The 19,755-nt window shown below is 44.6% G+C and overlaps 1 protein-coding gene across 1 annotated transcript in view; it reads left to right on the forward strand.

Annotated features, from left to right (window-relative positions):
- LOC131889549 (voltage-dependent calcium channel type A subunit alpha-1-like) overlaps positions 1-19,755 on the forward strand; it is a gene marked incomplete in the record, with an annotated part of 47,109 nt that overhangs the window by 26,820 nt on the left and 534 nt on the right. The window contains 10 exon segments of the mRNA XM_059238677.1: positions 2,189-2,335; positions 3,486-3,684; positions 7,159-7,323; positions 7,942-8,052; positions 12,631-12,813; positions 14,198-14,355; positions 17,072-17,380; positions 17,993-18,303; positions 18,658-18,779; positions 18,859-19,753. Coding sequence (XP_059094660.1) covers positions 2,189-2,335; positions 3,486-3,684; positions 7,159-7,323; positions 7,942-8,052; positions 12,631-12,813; positions 14,198-14,355; positions 17,072-17,380; positions 17,993-18,303; positions 18,658-18,779; positions 18,859-19,753 — 2,600 coding nt within the window.

Consider the following 19,755-nt stretch of genomic DNA (forward strand, 5'->3'; position numbering starts at 1 on the left):
AGGAAGCAAGGCAGGAAAGAAAAACGGTCGTAAGACAATCTTTGTAATGCACATCTTTCTCACAGTTTTGCACCGTATTGACTAGGTTTCTTGTGAGATTCAGTTTTTACCATGGACAATTAACCAAATGAATGCTGTGAATAGATAAAGTAATCCCAAGTTATCTGTTCAGTCAAAGTGCTCGTGTCTCTTCAGTAGCCAAATACCACCATTCACTTTCTTTTCGTCATAGGTACTGGCTGGGCATGGTTGCCTTTTAAGCCATTGGGTCGTTGTTCTTCTCAGACCAATCTAAAAACGTGCATCTATAATGCAGAACAAGACTTTTGACTCCGGTATCTGTTTATACCTTAATCTTTTTCTCCAGTTCGAATGTGTGGTCCTTTAAGACATGATTACTGTTCACTTGGTATGGATCCAAGACAAATTAGATTCCGGCCATCCTCGATGTTTCTCATTTGGGCTGCTCTATTCCCCGAGCCATTTGCATCCTTCTCTATCGTTGTTTGGCGCCTGCCTAACAATCCGGTCAAGATGGTCTCCGGCTTTCCGTCTTTTTTGGTTGTCCACTCTCTCCATTTCTTGTCGATTTGGCGCCCACGAGTCTGCTGTCGTATTCATCTCAGCGTTATTTTTCTCTCCATCACCAACTCCATCCACGTCCACGTCTTGGCCTATCCAGCATGCTACAAAGGATCATTTGGAATCCAGATGAAATCGATCTTTCTTTATTCTTTCCCTCTTCACACAAGCAATAATGCAGCCTAATTCGTTTGCATGCAAGGGGCGCTGTTCCACGCGTGAGAATAATACTGTACGACTCAGTAGCACCGTTCTTGTTACTTGTCCTTAAGGAGTAAAGATCCACTCAAAGCTGAATTACTGCCCCCATTGTTAAGAGCGACAAACAATCGAACAAGCACAGCGTACGTATTTTGTTTCGTTCCGGCCTTGTTTGCTTATCGCGAGTCAAGTAAGTGGCAGAAAAGCTTACTTGCCGCCGCCACGTTAGGTCACCAAAATCAGGCCTAGTTGGATGGCGAATGTTCTACTGTACTCGTAAGTAGGAATCAATTGTCATTGGAGAGGTGCAACGTTTTTGGAATGAGAGCGAAACATCCAAGAAGGGTTGAATCCAGTCCGTCTATATTGATGTTGGGTGGTGATGAAATTATTGATGTTTTAATACGAAGAGGCTCGCAGGGTTGACTTGGTCGACAGATTTTGGCCCTTCGCCATCCCCTGTGCGGGAACATTGGTCCTTGAAGCGTCAGTTTCATAGACAAGCGTGTGAGAGCCCAGTCTTTTTGATTTATCGTGGTTGCCCACAAACCCATTTCCTCCTGTCGGTCCAAACGTGATCCTCCACTTTTACAATGGTTTCTGTGACAGATAGTACTCATATCTAAACTGATCCTGCTCACGATACCCTCGAAGGTTGGGCTTGATGCCTTGATCACTCTCTCCTTCTCCTTCCGGAAAAGAAGGACGTATCATACGGAACACATTTAAGTTTTCGTTTGGATTGTCTTTCAAATCATTCATTGGCATCAGGAATTGATTGATGCTTAAAAGCGATGTCCAATCCTTTGACTGCTCGCATTGAATCGACCTTTTCATTCATGTTTTCCTCGGCATGCATCTACTTTCCAAGTTCAATATCACCCATTCTGACCCCTCATAGTCCTGAGAGGGTCTTCACTGTGCTGCGTACGTAATATAGTCTCGAAAGTGAAAAGAGGCAGGGAGATGATGTTGGTGGCCCTTTTTTCCATCGGACCGCGCCACTTCCGCTCCTTTACACTCCAAACATCCATCGAGTCTATCTTTGAAGACCTTGAGAAAAGGGACAGGGGCGCACAGATCCATTGAATTAAACTGATGCGACCAAACCAGGAAGGAAGCATTTTTTTTAAGCAGACAAAAGAGCGTCGAGTGAGATGAGCTGAAGTGACATACTGTGTGCAACATCCTCAAAAGTGGTGTATAGCAATCCCTTTTCAATGAGAATCCTCTGAAAACAGTCCACACCTTTAATTATGAGAAGTCTATGTGCTTACAGTGCAGATACTGTATGTACTTAAGTACGCGTAGTAGCTAAGCTTGTGTATTAGATAGAGACCCCCGGATTCCCAACTGAGGATGAGGACTGAGAGTGGCATGCAATTATCTTTTATCCCTCTTTCAGGGGCGAATACTTCGTATCAGGCGAGTGGGGCGAGGTGATCCCTGAGGTCGCGGAACGGGAGTGGTTGATCAAAGCCTTCAATTACGACAACTGTGGAGCCGCCATGATTACGCTCTTCGCGGTGCAGACCTCCGAGGGATGGGTCGAGTAAGTAACATTGACGGGTATGAGAAATGCCAGATTCCCCTCCAGATCACCAATAATCCCCCTAAGCTAGACAGCCACCATCGCCATTGTTCTCTCCGTTCATTATTTGGATATGCGATTTGGTCCAATGATGCATGTGTAAGAAAGAGAGAGATCGATAAGATGGAGGAATTCGGGCTAGTCAAACGAACGATGGACGAGCTGGACTCCATCTCGTGATTACATTCCAACACTCGCATTAATCTAGTTTAATCTAATCTGAGCGCTTCGATGCCGCCGGGTGTCACTTCTCATTGAGGAGTCAAAGTACCTAGAAGAAGCTACGAACCAAGTCAGGAAAGGCGGAGAGGAGCAAGGCCTTTGTCCTCCCTTCCCTTCCACCAATAAACGATTAGAATGGACTGAAGAGGACTTTTAACGGATGCAAAGTAATCAAACACTTGGCCTCTGCAAGGCAAGCCAGGCTACTTTGTCACCACCCAGTACCTCCAGTATCCGGACTAAGGTCCTAGGTAGGTAGGTAGGTAGGTAGGTGGGAGGCTGGGTGGGTCCCTATTTCCTCGGCGGCCGATTAAACGAGGGCATCCTATCGTATACCCAATCTCGATTAATCCTTTCGTTTGTCAAATGGAATTCCCGAGGAAACCCCTTAGATCGACAAGAGCCAAACAGCATTACCGAGAAATGTCCTGACACATACTACATACAATTTAGGACAACTTGGGGATAGAGAAACGGAGAGACGGAGGAGGGACAGAGGGGGGGTTCCTCCTTGCCACCAGGATGTGCTTCTGACTTGATCCAATTTCTACGGGATCCTGAGCTGGACCAACTCGAGCCCAACTTAGCTTCTTCATTCATTCAAGGACAGTAGCCAACGACGTTGCGAGGAGAGAAACTCAAGGTCGTTGCCGCACCCACCAGGCGATGCTTGTGCTACTATGTACGAGGTTGATGAAAGACGACAAGCGTTGAAAACGAAGACGAAGTCGATGAGAAAAGAAACCCAAATGGATCCAAGATTCATTCACGCTTGAAAGGGCCTACTTTTGACCCGAGATGTTTGATTAGTGTCCAAATCAAGACTCAATCACGTGCATCGTGATGATGACTCATATATTTCCTTTTCTCTCTCTCTCTCTTTAATTAGTGTCCTCCAAAACTCCATGTCGTCCACCTATGAGGATGAAGGTCCCATTCCGTGGTTTCGAACGGAAATGGCCATATTCTACATTGTGTATTTCGTGGTGTTCCCGTTTTTCTTCGTGAATATCTTCGTGGCTTTGGTCATTGTGACTTTCAATGATCTTGGAGAGGCAGAACTGACCGATGACATCGACAAGAATCAGGTGAGTTTATCCGTTGCATAAAGATCCGATCACGAGAACGGAGTCAGGAATAACGGCATATCCACGAGTCTGCTCGGCACCAACTGACCTTGGAGAGAAGGAAGACGCAGAGGACAGAGCAGAGGATAGAACAGGAGAGAAGAGGAGAGAAAACGAGAGGCGAGGAGGGGAGAGACGGGAAGAGAGGCGAGGAGAAAAGAAGAGAACAGAGAAGAGGGAGCCTCCCTCCCCCTTCATTCCTTCTCTTCTTCTTTTTCTTCCTCTTCTTCGTCCTAGTTTCTTCTTCTTCCTCTTGTGCTCCTTTCTTTTGGGATCAGATTGGTTATTGGGCCCATGAAGTGGGAAAAGGGTTATGGGAATGTAGAAGTAATAGTACAGTCGTCTTCGTCGTCGTCGTCGTGGTTGTGGAAGCACCACGAGAGCGAGAGTGAGAGCAAAGGCCAGTCCAAGGTGCTCACCGTGCTCGCCGTGCTCGCCGTGCTGACGATGGCTTGAGTCGACACAACTTGATCAGTGCAAAGAACACAAACAAGTCAGACAAAAACACCCAGTGTTCCTCGGGGTCAAGGGAAAGGAACGAGCTCGCACCTCCCTCCCCCTGATTAAGCGGCCAAATAAACGACAAAACAACGCTAGACAGAGATGATTGCCCAACCATCGGGCTGCTTACATTTCCCAATACACAATCTATGAATTAGGCCCTCTTTTATTAGCCCGTCCAGCGCTGTAAGCTAATTTTATGAGGTGTTTTTCGCCTGGAGTGGCCTTGCGGAGCCCCTATGCTGAATTATGAATGAAGGCTTTGTGGGAGCAATCAGAGCGGCATCCCGTCGGATATGTGCCTTTTGTTCGCCTAACTTTATCTCTGCTCAGATAAACTCGAATTCTCAAACTCGGGTCCATCTCGCCGCCTTCGAGCGCCAACTGCCCAACTCAAACGCCATCATGGTCCAAACAAACTTTTTTTGGGGGGGGCCTGTTTTTTCTTCGAAAAGGACAAATCTTTGCCGGAAGGAGATCAATTCAAACTTGAACCCTTCAACTTCACTGGTGTACACATACCGGTACTTGCATGACGAGAAGACAGACAAAACGAACAAATTGACGGCAAGGGTCAAGAAAAATGAAAGAACGAGACGGGCAAGCCAACTGTAGTGGTCCTCATCTCTAAAGGATCTCTTCGTCTCACCTTCATACAAACCATCCCCACTTCTGTTACTCACCTATGTACAACAACTTGGTCCCGGTCTCGCTCGCTTTTCCTCTCGAATTTGCTGTCTTCGCTCTTAGGGTACAAGAGGATTGCCTTTTTTCATAGAAACTGGCACAAAAAGGGGAGGTAGGTGGTAGTGAAAGGAGCAACGAGAGCAGGAATCTACTTTGGTTTGCACGACTCTCCAAAGAAAGTTTTTTTTCTCCCTTCGTGATATTCGTTAATGCACTCCTCTGTCTTTCGGAAAAAAACATGTCCGCGACTGATTCAGCATTGAAAAGTAATGCATGTTTTTATGTCTTCTTTGTGATCTTAGCTTCCTTTCGTTGGTGCAGTTGATGAGAGAACGGGAGTTAGTGAGTAAATGAAGCATCGAGTGAGCAAACGAGTGTGAGAGATCCAAGGATTCGAGACAGAACTTGAGAAGTTGCGGTCCATAGCAATTTTGTTCCCGTAATAAGCCCTTTCTTTCAATCATCGTGACGGTGGAGCTTGGGCGATGGGTCTTAAATCCAGCCTCGCCTTAGGCTAGCTTGGAGGTGCACCTTCATATCTCCTCTTCACTTGGGGAGTGAGAAAGCCAGAGAGGCTCTCATCCGCAAACATCTGCAATGGGGTCCACTAATTCGCTCCTGGATTTGTCACCCAATGTGTCTTTTGGGCCAGTCGTCGTGTCTCATCTCCATTTGCCACTAGAAGTGAGACCAAGCGTACTCAGTCCCTGGGTACGTTCCTATAGGTATACTGTAGTATACGTACAATGTAGTATGTACATGGTTGGTGGACTCCCTCCTTCGTGCACACTCAAGCGAGTGTGCGAGTCGTAGGGAGGGACGAACGAACAGAGATCACACCACTATTCACGAACCTCGTCTTTGCCCCTCTTCCACCTTGCCGCAACACTAAGACATTAATTAGACAAGAATCAAAGGCGGATTCTATCCGACCACCCAAGCTTGAGATCAGTCCTGCTTAATTAGGAGCAGCTCTAACTCTTCCACCTCAGGTCTCGTTCCCACATTAGAAAGAAAGTGTGCGAGACAAGGAACAAGACAGGGACACCCCGTTCTAAGTTCCAAGTTCTAGATGGAAATTGAGTCTTCTCACTGACCTCCAATCTGCGTTGCTTCTTCGACGTCATGTCAAAGTGCAGTCAGTCTTTTTCCACAAATATTGCGCCACAAACACACAAACACACACCGCACACATATACCTATTCTAGGCCTCTCCACTGGTTTGTGGTCTGCGTTTGCTGTGAGTTTAAGACTGATGAATTTCTACTGCAACAACTATTATCATCATAACTGGCTTCATCGGTAGCTTTATGTGAATGGCGGGTCATGAAAGAGAGAGAGAGATAGACAGCGTAAACGGGACGGTCTTCGAGCCAGTCTAAAGCAACAGCACTTCGCTAATGACCGATATTATTGTGATATCACGCAGCTTTTTTGGCACGCAGGTGGCACTGAGTTGGCCTGTGTGTACGTTCAATGTAATCGTCTTATTTCGTTCTTACCCATCGCCGATCTCTATACTGGCATACCAACACACCATTATTGTACCTATATGCACAATATTGTGGTCCTGTTACAAAATGGAAAGTGGAGAAAGAGAGAACGAGAGAAATGAGATCCTGGAACATTTCTGACTGGCTGGATCACCGCCTCTACCACCCCTACCTCATCAAGCAGGCGCAAGACAAGCAGCAGATGGCGTTTCGTTCTCCTGGATATCCTGGTCTTGTGGTTTCGTTTTTCCTTGATATGCTTTCTTATGCATGCCTCTTGAGTGCACGAGGAGGAGACGTACAGCCGAAAAAAAAGAGGCTCTCTTTTTCACATGAATTAGAGATCCTTTTTTTTAAATTTTCCTTCCACAGTCTTGAGTGATGACCTGATTAGAGAGGAAAAGTTATTCTAGTCTCAAGCCTGTCGCCTTGTTCCAACTTGACACCAATTGATGTCGACAAGATGCCTTCAGTTTCGCTTTCCATTATCTTCGGTCGTCCCCTTGATGTGTCGCCGTTGCCTTTACTACAGTATAGCACTGCACCTACCCTACTTGTGTGTGTACTGTATTCTCGCGACCATCTGAAGGATGGATCGATAGATCGGAGCTTGGCATATCCCAAGTACAATTTGCTTAGCTTCCAAGTTTGAAAGTTGGGGGGGGTTGTGTGTGAAAGAGAGAGAGAGAGAGTGCAGGAAGTCTTGACTTCCACTTCCAAGCAGCTTGTCAAAAGTTTGCCAACTCTTTTTCAGAAATCGTGTATTAATTATGTTATCCAAGCCAAGCCCATGCAAGTGTACGTTCCCGAAGAACAATCAGGCTGTCTGTTCCACATCTGGAGATTGGTGACCTCCCCGCCTTTTGAAAACTTCATCATGCTCCTTATTGTCATGAACACCATTCTGCTCATGTTGAAGGTAATAAATAAAAGATCATGCATAAAATGTAGGTAGGTGCACCATATACTAATGCTTAAGGTAGCAAAGTAGCTTGTTGATATTGTGAGGGTAAGCACACTTTTCGTACTGGCAACTGGCATTGTACGTTTGTGCGACATAATCTATGTTTGCAATGAAGAGAAAATACCTCCTTGAAGTAGGGCGAAATTGGCCCGTTTATCAACGAATCCGTTTTGCTTAAGCGGCATTTGTTTAACATTTGATAAGGTTGCTAACACCACCAGCGCCGCTATCAAAGGTTTGCATGTTCTTTTCTGCCAATTGGTCATTTGCTCAATGCCTGATGAGAAAGCTTTTCCTCATTTGCTTACTTGTTCCCCACTCGATTTTTCAACTACTACTTTTTCATGTGCTGACTACTGTTTGTACAGTTACGAGTGTAATGACTGAACCCTCTTCTGCAATACTTACTTAACCTTTTAAGAAATAGCGTACAGTAAAAAAAAAACCGAGTCTTTTGCCTAGTTTTGTTTTGAATGTGCGCAAGCCCCAATTTTTTTTCTCTGAACTTCTGGTTTGATCAGGTGAAGAAGGAAATATCTGGGACAAAGGTTTAATTTAAATTGCTTTTTTCAGTATCAAGGGGCCCCTCTTCAATACACGGATCTGTTATCGGATTTCAATTTGGTGTTCACGATCCTCTTTACGGTGGAGTGCGTCATGAAATTGGCGTGTTTTGGAACCAAGGTGAGTGTCGTGTGGTGCATTCGACATGCTCTACCTCCTCATGAAGCTTGTGGTTGATTCAACTACCATCGGGAACTGGAGTAGGCAATTTGAATTGAAGGACACTTCATCTTTTATCACTACTCGTAGTCCATAACAACCAAGGACTAAGTAAGGGTACACGACTAGCTTCACATTCTTCTTCACTCAAATGATATCGAACGTGGATGAGCAACTTCGTGCATTTTCGACATGTTGAGCGCCTGTGCGCCTGTGCACTTGTGCACTTGTGCAGGCCAACTGATAGTGTGCTTTAGCGATATCGCAATGGAACAACAGGCTTTGAATTCCTCGAAGATCCCATGAAGACTCTCCCTCTTTGCCATTTGAGAGAACTTGAAAGCATGTGTTACTCGCTGGTTTCAAATGCGTTTCAATGAGCGCTGAATATTGACATTCAACAAAGAAATTCATTAGGGGCCCCTACGAAAGTACGGGTCGAAATGAGGTCATTTGGAATTGATTTATTGAGGAGAGGGTCTTTTACCATATGTAAGCAACAACCTATGGCAGAGAGTCGAGGTACCAATACCAAGAGATAATTCATGGCCAAATCACAATTGGCTGTTTCAGCTTTTTGTTTGCTCAAAAGGAAGTTAAAGCGCTGTCAAAAGAAAGTGAAAGCAGTTTCAGCAAATGACGACGGAGCTCGCCGAGGATTGATCTTTAACTGTCAGTTTCCTTCTCAGATGGTGTTTGTGTTTTGACTAAAATGGGGGACTTATAGGCCAAGGGAAGAGAGCTAAAAATAGCTTCTTGTTATATATTCAAGTATGAAGCATAGCCAAGGGGAGGGGTTATTGCTTCGCTCCTTGGCGATCCGTCCGTGATCCCCAAAGTTGCCGAGTGACTTGCATGTCACCTTTCTTGCTTTCTCTGCGCTTCAACTACCGATCTTTGCTCTATTACGTACAAATGGGACTTCCCAGGTCGTGTTTTTATTTACCCCGAAACTCAGTGCTGAGTGATTGTATTTCGGTCCCTTAAGCTCAACTCACTCACATCAAGGCTGGCATGACTGGCCTTGCTAAATGAGCTTTAGTCCAACGAGTTTTGTACTACATTGACCCAACCATCCAACCACCCAACCACCCAACCACCTCGCCTCCCCCGCTCACCTGTCTCTTTCGAAACTCCAGAGACTCCAAGTAGTAATTCATATCGTAAGCAATGCCTCAACGACTTGGGTTCCCCTTCTTTGCTTGTTAATATCCCCAGAGGACGACGTAAAGTCTATGCACGAGCATGAATTGTTCAGTTCTGTGCCTTGGGGGGTTTCCACTGTATGAACAAAGTTAGTCAGCTTTGGGACCATCACAGGAAACCACACAATCCGACGGAGGAAGGGGCCATTTGAATTCGTAGACGGGTCGGTATCTACTTTCATATGTACGTAGGTAGCACTACTATTAGTGCGTACGTACACGTACGTACGAGTATATACATAGTATATACAATACTTAGTACAATACAGAGTAAGTATGCAATGCAAATGGGCCAAGGAAAAGTGCAATAGAGGAATATTCAGAAAATGACCCTAGAGCTCTCATATCAAACTCGATCAAGGGCGACCACGTTGATTACAAAGAATATCTAATATTCTTGGCAACGAAGATTTTTTGAGTCCTTTCCTTTAGAGCAGACAGCTTTGGACCGAATTAGGACGAGGGATCGCGGTAATTGCTCTTGAGTTGGTTTTGAGCGTTCCATTGGAATCACAAGGTTTTTGTTGCCTTTCAACGAGGCTGTTCTCTTGTTGGTTAGTCTTGTGTTTTGTCCATGACAAAAAGCATGGAACCCGTTCATTATTTTGTGCTCGATGGGTGTGCACTCTGCTGCCTTCTTCTGTGTTGTAAGTACACACAAAACTGATAAAAGTAGAATAAATCATAGAAAGCTAGCGGAAACATGACGGAAGTGGCTTGATTTATTTAAGGCCTGACTACAATGCCACTCTGCGTACCAATCCCGGTTCTTCCCATTCATGGGTTTGTTCCTATGGAACAAAGTACAACATGTTGTTTTTGTACGCCATTCTTCCAAATTACCAACCAGTGAGTTACCAACTAGACTAGAAGGGGTTCCCTGGGTCCTCCTACCGGGATATGGTCACAATGCCGTAGACGAAAGAGTAAATTCTGTACATGTCATGTTATCCCTTCTTTGAATTGCCCAAACCCATCCAGTCTCTAACGTTATTCCCAAACTCGTGGAGAGTTACACACATATCTGTACGTAGATGGCACAAAGAATATGTAATCCAGTCATCCTTGCACGAACATCCACGAGCACGCTCAATTGCGGTGGCTATCACCGAAGAGATTGGGCGTCTGTCCTTTTGGAGGCATTTTCGTGTTTTGTCTATTACTCGTGGGAATTAGTGCCTATGCACGACGCGAAATGGAGAGAAAGTTTCACCAACTTTTGACCTTGGGTTGTCAGTGCGAACTTGCTCAAACGAAGATAAGGGGCTTGGTCCATCTACTGTGGAGACGGCAGGTTTGCCTCGTGAGAATCAAATTTATGCCATTGGTCCACTTTCGAATCGCTCGGCCTTGGCCAGCCAACTTGGAGTTGAGCTTTCGCTCAAAACTACTCACACTACCGCTATGTAGGGACGTACAGTAGATGTTAGTGGGTGGGTGGGTGGACTGGCCGCTTAGACGAGTGAGCAGCTTTGTTATGATGTACGTACGCCTAAGTGGTTTTGATGGGCGGGATCTTGGGTTGATCCTCGAAATGAGGCTTTCAGGTGAACATCAATGGCTTTACAAGGCTTTAGCCGGCTTGCCAAGGATGGAAATTGATGGCGTGGGTCTGCATATTTTATTTAATAAGGAATCTCCTTTGATATCTCGTCGGCTCAGGCCTCGAAAGTCCTGAAACTAATCGAAGTTTCCAGGTTTAATGCAATCGGAATTGGTGAGCTCTTGGAAACTTGGCGTGAAAACCGAAATCGAAACTTTGGGGCGAGAAAAAAAAGCGATTCATTATCCAGTAACCGGATATTTAAGAATTAGCCAACCTACAAGGGGTCATTCTAGTGTCACAGATTAATGGATCCTCTAAGCCTTGGACGCGATCATCGGCTACTGACTGTACCGCTGGGCAAGAAAAGAGAGATCTTGGGATTTGCTCGTGAATGAATGACCTTCTCTCTCATGAACAAAAAATCACTTTCGAGACCATTGACTAACGATGAGTTATGTACTGCCCCCCCCCAGTAGTTTTCTTGGACTGTCTAGTCTCTCTGATGGTGCGTTGTTCCGTCAGGGCGAAGAGGCCATTGAAAAAAGAGGCATTGAAATTGGGCGCCTTTTAATTTGATTTGCAATTCTATTTTTGGCATGAGCTTCATGCAGTTTAGTGGGGTGTGAATAGTTCGGGACCAAGTCTACTAAGCAGAGGGAGAATGAGATGTGAGGAGGAACACTCACGTGTATCTCTCCTACTTTACCTACTATGCTCGTTGTACAAGAGCACAAAGATCGGGTGTTTCCTCGCTTGTTACCCACCATGAAAATATTTTAAAAGCTATCCGGTTAGACGAACACACAAAGGCGGATGTACGGTACAGTCCGGTTAGACGAACACACATCCACCACACCCACAACTAACCTCGAATTTGAACTGGAAATGAAACTGCATTAATTGCAACGCGATTAGAACCAGCCAGGCTCTCAAAATGAGTCAAACCACCATCGTACTGGACTCATTATTATCATCCTCTTCTTGGTCCTTTCTTTTCCTTTAACTATTGGGCTTGTTTGGAGCTGACCTAGGAAAGTTCTTGCTTGTACCACTGTACTACTGTACTATTCGTCCTTCGATTGGCTGTCCCACTTACATAAGAGAACTGTTATTCTTGAACAATGAACCTCCAATGTCGAGAGTGTTATCCAGAAGCCTGAACTTGCAAGTTCATTGAAGCATGGGACTTATTTCTAGTTTGCACTTTCTCCAATATGGATGTACATTGTACATGTATACCAACGACTGCTTTGACTTCGGAGTATGGTACAAAAGCGGACGATCGGACGAAGGAGGGGAGATCAAGCAAGACCTTTGTGCATTCAGAGTTCAGAGGCCGGCAATGGAAAGACAGGGAAAGACACAGAGAAAGAAAGAAAAAAAAGAGGGAAAGAAAGAAAGGGAGAGAGAAATGAAGAGGGGTAGACAACGGCAGAAGAATTCAAGAATATTGCGGATAAGATCAAGAATGTGGCCCCTTCACTCCATTTCCTTAGTCATGGCCTTCTTCCTCGTAGGTCCTCGGGGGTAACAACTTATTCAGAACTTCAACCATCGTTTGAACGCAGTTGTCGTCGTCGTCGACTCAAACTATGTGCATGAACGACCCCAAGGACATCCGTACTGTACGTAAAGGCACTCGCAAATAGCCCATTCGCCTCCGCCCATCCCCTCCCGTCTTTTTTTCATTCAAATTAATGCTGCTCGCTTGATGAACTTGGCATCGTTGTCGATGATTACGGCGCAAACTGGCGCTTGCTCTTTAATCTCTATTGTCTTTCCTTGCAGGCCTACTTCAAGGACTCGTGGAACACATTCGACTTCATTACCGTGGTGGGGAGCATAATTGACGCCACCCAAATCGTCAATGTCGGGTTCTTGAGACTTTTTCGAGCTGCCCGTCTTATCAAGCTCTTGCGCCGCAGTGTCAGTATCAGGATTCTATTGTTCACTTTCGTCCAATCAATCAAGGTATGAACAACCAACCAACTCGGAGCAAAAGCCTTGAGCCCTATTTCCTTCCTCGTCTCAGATTCTCTTTTCGTTTTCTCACACTCCCAGGAAAGGTCCCATGGGGGCTCCTAGAACAGCTTTTAAAAGCCTTGTTTTGAAGTCTGAACGCTTTCAGGAGTGCCAATACAAAGAAACAAACGGAGAAACTCACTCCTTCCTCTCATCTATCCATCCATCCATCCATCCGTACACACTTGCTCACTTACTTTCAAAGCGGATGGTTGGAGGAAATGTCCTTCGTAGGCAGTACTGTACCGAACAGTGCAGTACAGTACAGTATAAGTTGTACTGTACATGAATGCAGGGAGGGCCTCTTTCCAGGATATGGAGCTTGGCCAAAAAAAATGAAGATTTCGAGAAACTAGGTTCATAAATTTTTAAGCGACAAAATCTGTTCAAAACATTTTGTTGGCCCTAAAGCCCGGAGCGTCCACCATGTCAACTAAAACGACCCCTTTTCCTCGTTTTTGTTGGGTTAGTTCACGGATTCTTGTTCATATGATGTGAGAGCTTCTGACATATGTTTCAACTCTTCTTCGAGCCTTCTTTCTTCCTATAGATATTACATGTTTCTTTCAAGTTCAACCAACCCCACCAACGTGCCTCCAAATGTTTCACATCCTGTAAAGCTTGTCTCTTCCTCCTCCGTATGTCGATAGAAAGATGGCCATAAAGCTCAAGTAAAAAAAGCATACAAGCCTAGCCCCAAATGGGGTGATCAGAATTTCCAATTCGACAACGGCCTTTTTTAAACGATGGCAGGTAATCTTGTCCACAAAAAGGGATAGCTTACTGAGCACTTTAGTCCCTCGTTTGACATCAGGCTGAGCACACTCCGCTCACACCTACCAACATTGTGGATCTAAATGTATACCACAGCCGTGACCTACCGAGTAGATAGCTAAAAGGCAAAGAAGGGCGGAGGCAACGAAAACGTCGGTCAAGTTGGAAGGACGCCTCTTGCAAGGTTTTCCTACGGTGAACCTTTAACTCCCCTTTTCAAGACTTGAATCCTTGATTTGTCTAGATGAAGAACAGGGGGCTACTAAGAGCAATGATGGACGATCCTTCCACGCCATCCATCAAAATTCAACTAAGGGGACCAAGGTGTAAAAGTATGTGCTCACGCAGGCACGCCCATACCAAATGAGGTGTGGTGCCAAGATTGGGTAGATAGGCATATATCTTGATTGAATCCGGTGTTCGTCAAATTGAGACTTTTTCTCAGAAATAATGGGAGTTTTGCCGCCACCATTGGCTCTTTTGTTTTAGTCATATTCAGAGTACATTCGAGTGGCTAGCCCACACCATCCATCCATTCATTCACATCCATTTTTTGCAGGCTTTGCCATATGTTATGATGCTCATGGTGATGTTGTTCTTCATCTATGCCATCGTGGGTATGCAATTGTTTGGAAACATTGCCCTGGATTCGTCCACAGCCATAGAACGACATAACAACTTTCGAAATGTGGCCCAGGCTTTCATGTTGCTCTTCCGGTAAGTTAGACTGACACTTGTCAACCTACATCAGGAGTACAACAACACGGTACTTGGATATTGCATGTGGGGAAATCTGGTAGATCTATGATCCATCAGGGCGCATATTGGTCAATGGGATGATAGATTGAGCAATCTTTCGAGAAAGTTGCATTGATATCAAAATTGACGCCATAGGCTTTCTTGAGCTTTTCATGGCTTTTTTGGCTGAGGTTGACCGTCCAGAGGCGATTTTTTAGACGTTCGTACCTTGGGCGTTACCCAGAATGACCACTCACTCACTCACTACTTTGGTGAGTGTAGTCTCATACTGGTCAACGTCCTAGCCGCAAACTTCGAGGTACGAGGTTTAAAAAAACAGGCCTCAGCTCGGACTGGGGAACCAACCGTAGCATGAAATTCAATTATTTTCGTTTGCAGAGTTGCAAGTAATCCAACATCACTTTTGGACAATTTTAACCCCCAATTAACTCTTTTGTTTAATAATGTAAATGTCCCAGATTTTTAGATAATATTGTTTTCATACCACAAAGGAAAACAAGTTTCAAATTTTACTTATCACTTTTCATGATCAAATATTTTGCAGACTATAACATCACATGACTTACAGGGAATTTCATTTTTCTTGCATGGCTTAACGAACCTAAGAATTAGAGGATGGAAAAAGTCAGCTTTATTGGTGTTTCTTACCTCAAGTAACTTTAGTGGCCATAAGTGAAGTATGGCGCGGCTTAATTTGAGTAGCTCTTGCAGAATTCATTTTCTGATATGGCTGACTAAAGTGACTCTGTTTAAGCTATTTTCGTTTTGCCCAAGGATGTTGACACCGCTTGGGCTTATTATGCATAACTTGATTTTACAACCTAAGCAATTTGAAACAAAAATATTCGAGACAACACCTATGTTAGAAATGGCATGAATTTTTGAAAGACTAAATTGACAGATACTAGAATTGACTCGAAGCTTTTTGATTTCCTTGGCGTTCTGCCACGCCTTGGCAAGGTAGAAAACAACATCAATCTGGACTTGGCGCGGGTGGCGTCAACATGCTTGGACGAGATGCAAATAGTTTCATCATGGTCAGCAATTGCAGAAATCGAAAATTGCAAAAAGACTGCTCAAAAATGAACGGGCCATATCTATATTTTTGCAACCCTAGTAATTAAATCAATGATTGAAAAGAGATCCATGGGATGAATTCTGATTTTGAAAGCACCTCGTACATGTTGTAATAAATGACAAGCCTGTGATAATAAAAAGCGAAAAAATACCCTCATTCACCACCGCTCCTCCAAGGCCATTGTCAATATCATGCGAATACCAATCATAGACACGAGTATAAATGATCAATTATGTTAAGAAGGACATGCATTTCTGATCATTTGATGATATGTAGATGTGTCTCGATAAAGCGCTCTAATAAACTAATGTACAGGGATGTACATTACCATTGAATATAAGATAGGTGAGGCTTTTACCGCCTCCTTTAAAATTTCCTACCAAAGCAATGTTAAAGCAATCTCCAATCGATTAAGATTGAGGGCATGGAAGTTGCCTCGTTATACATAGCAGAGTGGTCTTTCGTCGAGCGGAAGTCAGATCCCTCGTCGGCTCCTAGGAGATTTCCCTCCTTCATCATTTGCTTATTCAGAAACGTTTAATTTTCGAGCCTGTTCAGCTCCAAGAGGAGACAAGGGAATTTCCACTCGCTCATCCTTGGTTTCGCCTTGGCCGTACAGCAGTTCAGCTCCAAGAGGAGACAAGGGAATTTCCACTCGCTCATCCTTGGTTTGCATTGGTTTTCAAACACTTTGTGCTCATAGAAAGAGTTTTTAAATTATGTAAATCATATGGAAACCAACATCATCCAAAAGAACTACGAATTCAAGCATGATGCTCTTAAATCGTTGACGGAAGAAAACTCGAAAACAAAAGTTTAGTACCACATGTATTTGCCGTAATATGTTGTGGTATTGTTGAAATGCTCTTTCACAATTCCAATTTCCTTCGTTACTTTCCGTCGATCATCTAACCTTTTAAAATACATTGATCTGTATGGCAAATGAACCAAATTCAATTATAATTCAGAGTTGAGCATTGCATTCCTTAACACCATTAAAGATCAATATATTGTGCAAAAGGGCATTCGACTGGCTTGTTAAATGTTTATTGCCCTGGTTTTCCAACATGATCTTGTTTCTCCAAAACGTCTTTCTACCGATCTACGTCAAGCTCTCCGCCATTTTAGGAAAAGTGTGTACAAGCTAAAAAGACGTGTGTCTGAAATGTAATTAGGTCTCTTGTTCCGAGTTACAAGGTACAGTTCGGCACGTGAGCGCCAATTTGTTGCACTTGAAAGGCATTCTTTGAGATGTAGCCTAGGTAGAGTTCCTGTCTTATGATACAACTGCACTTTACGTGGGTACTCTGTGTGTGCTATAGATGTAGAAAAAAAAATCGACCTTTCAATGGTCATCGCTTCAAGTCAATTCAGACATCAGCTGCTTAGAATTTAGAATTTAGAATTATATACGTATGTATTGAAATTTCCAACTTAAAAAAAGATTAGGAATCGGCACAAGTCATCACAAAGAAACATAGCATCTCCGTATTTATTCGAACCTTTCGAGTCGTATGCCAACCCAGTGTTATTTATGGTGTTCCGCATTCCGCTAGTGCTACGTATACCTACGTTGTTCCTTCTTATGCCTTTCAGATGTTCGACCGGAGAAGCGTGGCCGGATATCATGATGGCCTGCATCGCAGGTCGGACGTGCGATCCCAGGTCCAAGGAGATCAACCAAACCACGGGTCAAGTGATCGATCCGGACAAGAAGTGTGGCTCGAATATGACCTACTTCTATTTCATTTCCTTCATCTTCCTGTGCAGTTTCATCATGCTGAATATCGTGGTGGCTGTCATTATGGATAGCTTCGATTACCTGACTCGGGATAGCTCCATCTTAGGATCCCACCATCTGTCAGAGTTCATCACAGTTTGGTGCGAATTTGATCCGCAGGGAGAGTAAGTTGGCCGAATACGTCTCAAACACCGTGCGGTTTCTTTGCCCCGACAGCATCATCATGATCAACATGATCATCATCATCATCATGCAGCACTATAACTTTCCATATAACACACTGAAGCAGGCAGGCCTAGGAAGCAAGGAACATGGAGCGAGGGGTTGAGATGGATTTATCAGCCTGACTTTGGAAGTCTGAGCTACATCACTGAGACACGTCCAAGTGAGGCGGGAGAAAATAGCTAAAAAGAAAATCTGCCAAAGTTCGAGATTCGGGTCTCGATTTCTATTGAATTGGAGTAGTGCTAGAAATAGAAGCAGCCCCTTCTAAAACCAGAACAATTCTCCAAAGCACTTTCCTTAATCCACATCCATCGATGAAAAGACCTGAAAATACCCACTCACTATGAGGTTTCTCGTGGTAGAGGCTCAGAATATACTCGTACAATACGTAATCACAGTAGTGAGCTTTATTGAGCTCAAATTGCCACTGGAGCTGAGAATCGCGAAGAAATGCTGTCCGCCAAACCTCGTCTGTAATATTTATGTTATGTGATTCAAGGTATGCCGTTGATGTGTTTACTGTCCTCATTTCATGTTGTTTCGTTTTCCAGGGGGAAGATCCACTACACGGATATGTTTGCCCTTTTGAAACAGATTGATCCTCCATTGGGATTTGGTAGCAAATGCCCAGACATACTAGCCTACAAACGGTTGGTTCGAATGAACATGCCCATTGATGATGAAGGTAAGGTTCACTTTACCACCACACTCTTTGCTTTGGTGAGAGTGAACCTTCAGATCTTCGTGCGATCCATGGATGAGATGGATCAAGCGGATCAAGAGCTCCGAACCACCATCGGAAGAACCTGGCCATTTGTCAAACGGGACGGGAAAATCGACTTGCTTGTACCGCGCCCGGCAGGTTAGTGCCATGTATTGACCTGTCAAACTCTGGTTTGTCCGAGAAATTTGTACTAGTTGGAAGAAAGAAGAACTACACGGAATTTGAATTTGTAAAGACGGATCAGTGAAGGTATGATTCCCAACAATTAAGCATCGGAACTCACGTCGCCCAAGTTCCGTGTAGGTTTTTTTCAACCTATTGAGAAATTCTCGAGCAAGTCAAAGTTCGACATGTTCAAACCTAAATGTTCAATGCAAACATCTGCAGTTGTACCATAACTTAGCGCAAAAAAGGGTTGTGTTATCAGTTGCAGATCTGAACATCTATCTTGAAAGTTCTTTTTCATTTTCTTTTCGATCCCTCTCCTTCTAGAAACTGGACCTAACAAACTTACCGTCGGAAAGATCTACGGCGGCATGCTTATATTGGAAAATTGGAAACAGACCAAATTCACAGCACTTCCACCTCCTTCAAGTTTTAAGAAGGCTCTTCCGGTAAATGACTGCCATTAAGGATCAATAGGGCACGAAAAGGACTATTCTTATTCGAATTTTTGTGCTCCTCTTCTTTCAGAATGGCGATATCTTCGGAGGAGGACCCACCAAACTTATGGATGGAAAAGAAGCCGAAGCAGAGCGAAGAGCGTCTCTGAAACAGAAGCAGTCCAATGAACTGGTACAAAACTATCTCAACACGCTCGAAGAGCCCTTGCCTTTAGAGGATGATATTGATAAGAGCCATTTCTCAAACCAACACAACCCTCACCCACAACAGCAACAACATCACCAACAACACCAACACCAGCAGCAGCATCAACAGCAGCAACAGCAGCAGCAGAGACATCCTCCCAAGACGTTCCCCGAACCAATTGAGCCCATTTACCAGAACGTGCCCAAATTGGGTGACGGAGGTGATGGGGGAACCGGCACTCAAGAGTGGTATGAGCCCCAGCCTCACATGTTGGAGAGAAATCGGGGTGTTTCCGTGGATCGCCATCGAGAGTATCAAACCCCGCAATATTATCAAGACACTTATTATCGTGAAGAGGAAAACAGACGTATCACTGTTAAACATATCCACACTGATGCTTCTAGAGCAACAAGTAGCTTAGAACACCGACGCAGGCTTCCAGAGCGACCCGATGGCGCCAAACTCGAGCGCCAATGGAGTCATCCCAATCTCAGACCACGACCAGGGGGTCGTCGCCAACTCCCCAAGACCCCCGAGCAGCCCCCAGGAACGATCATCGTGATCGAAAATGTTCTCCCTGATAAGCACAAGGGCAAGTTCAGTAACCAGGTCCCAGGCCCTCCCAGACGGTGTGAGTCGAGTGCCCATGTGAACCATGTACACCACGCACTTCCGCAACACCTTCAAAAACAGCCCTCCAACCACCACATCAACGCCAATTTCAGCTTTTCAGACGACTACGAAGACGACGAAGTCATGCGACCCCGCCGATCTGGCAGC

This window comes from Tigriopus californicus, chromosome 10, assembly GCF_007210705.1.
Source record: "Tigriopus californicus strain San Diego chromosome 10, Tcal_SD_v2.1, whole genome shotgun sequence".
NCBI classification, from domain to species: domain Eukaryota; kingdom Metazoa; phylum Arthropoda; class Copepoda; order Harpacticoida; family Harpacticidae; genus Tigriopus; species Tigriopus californicus.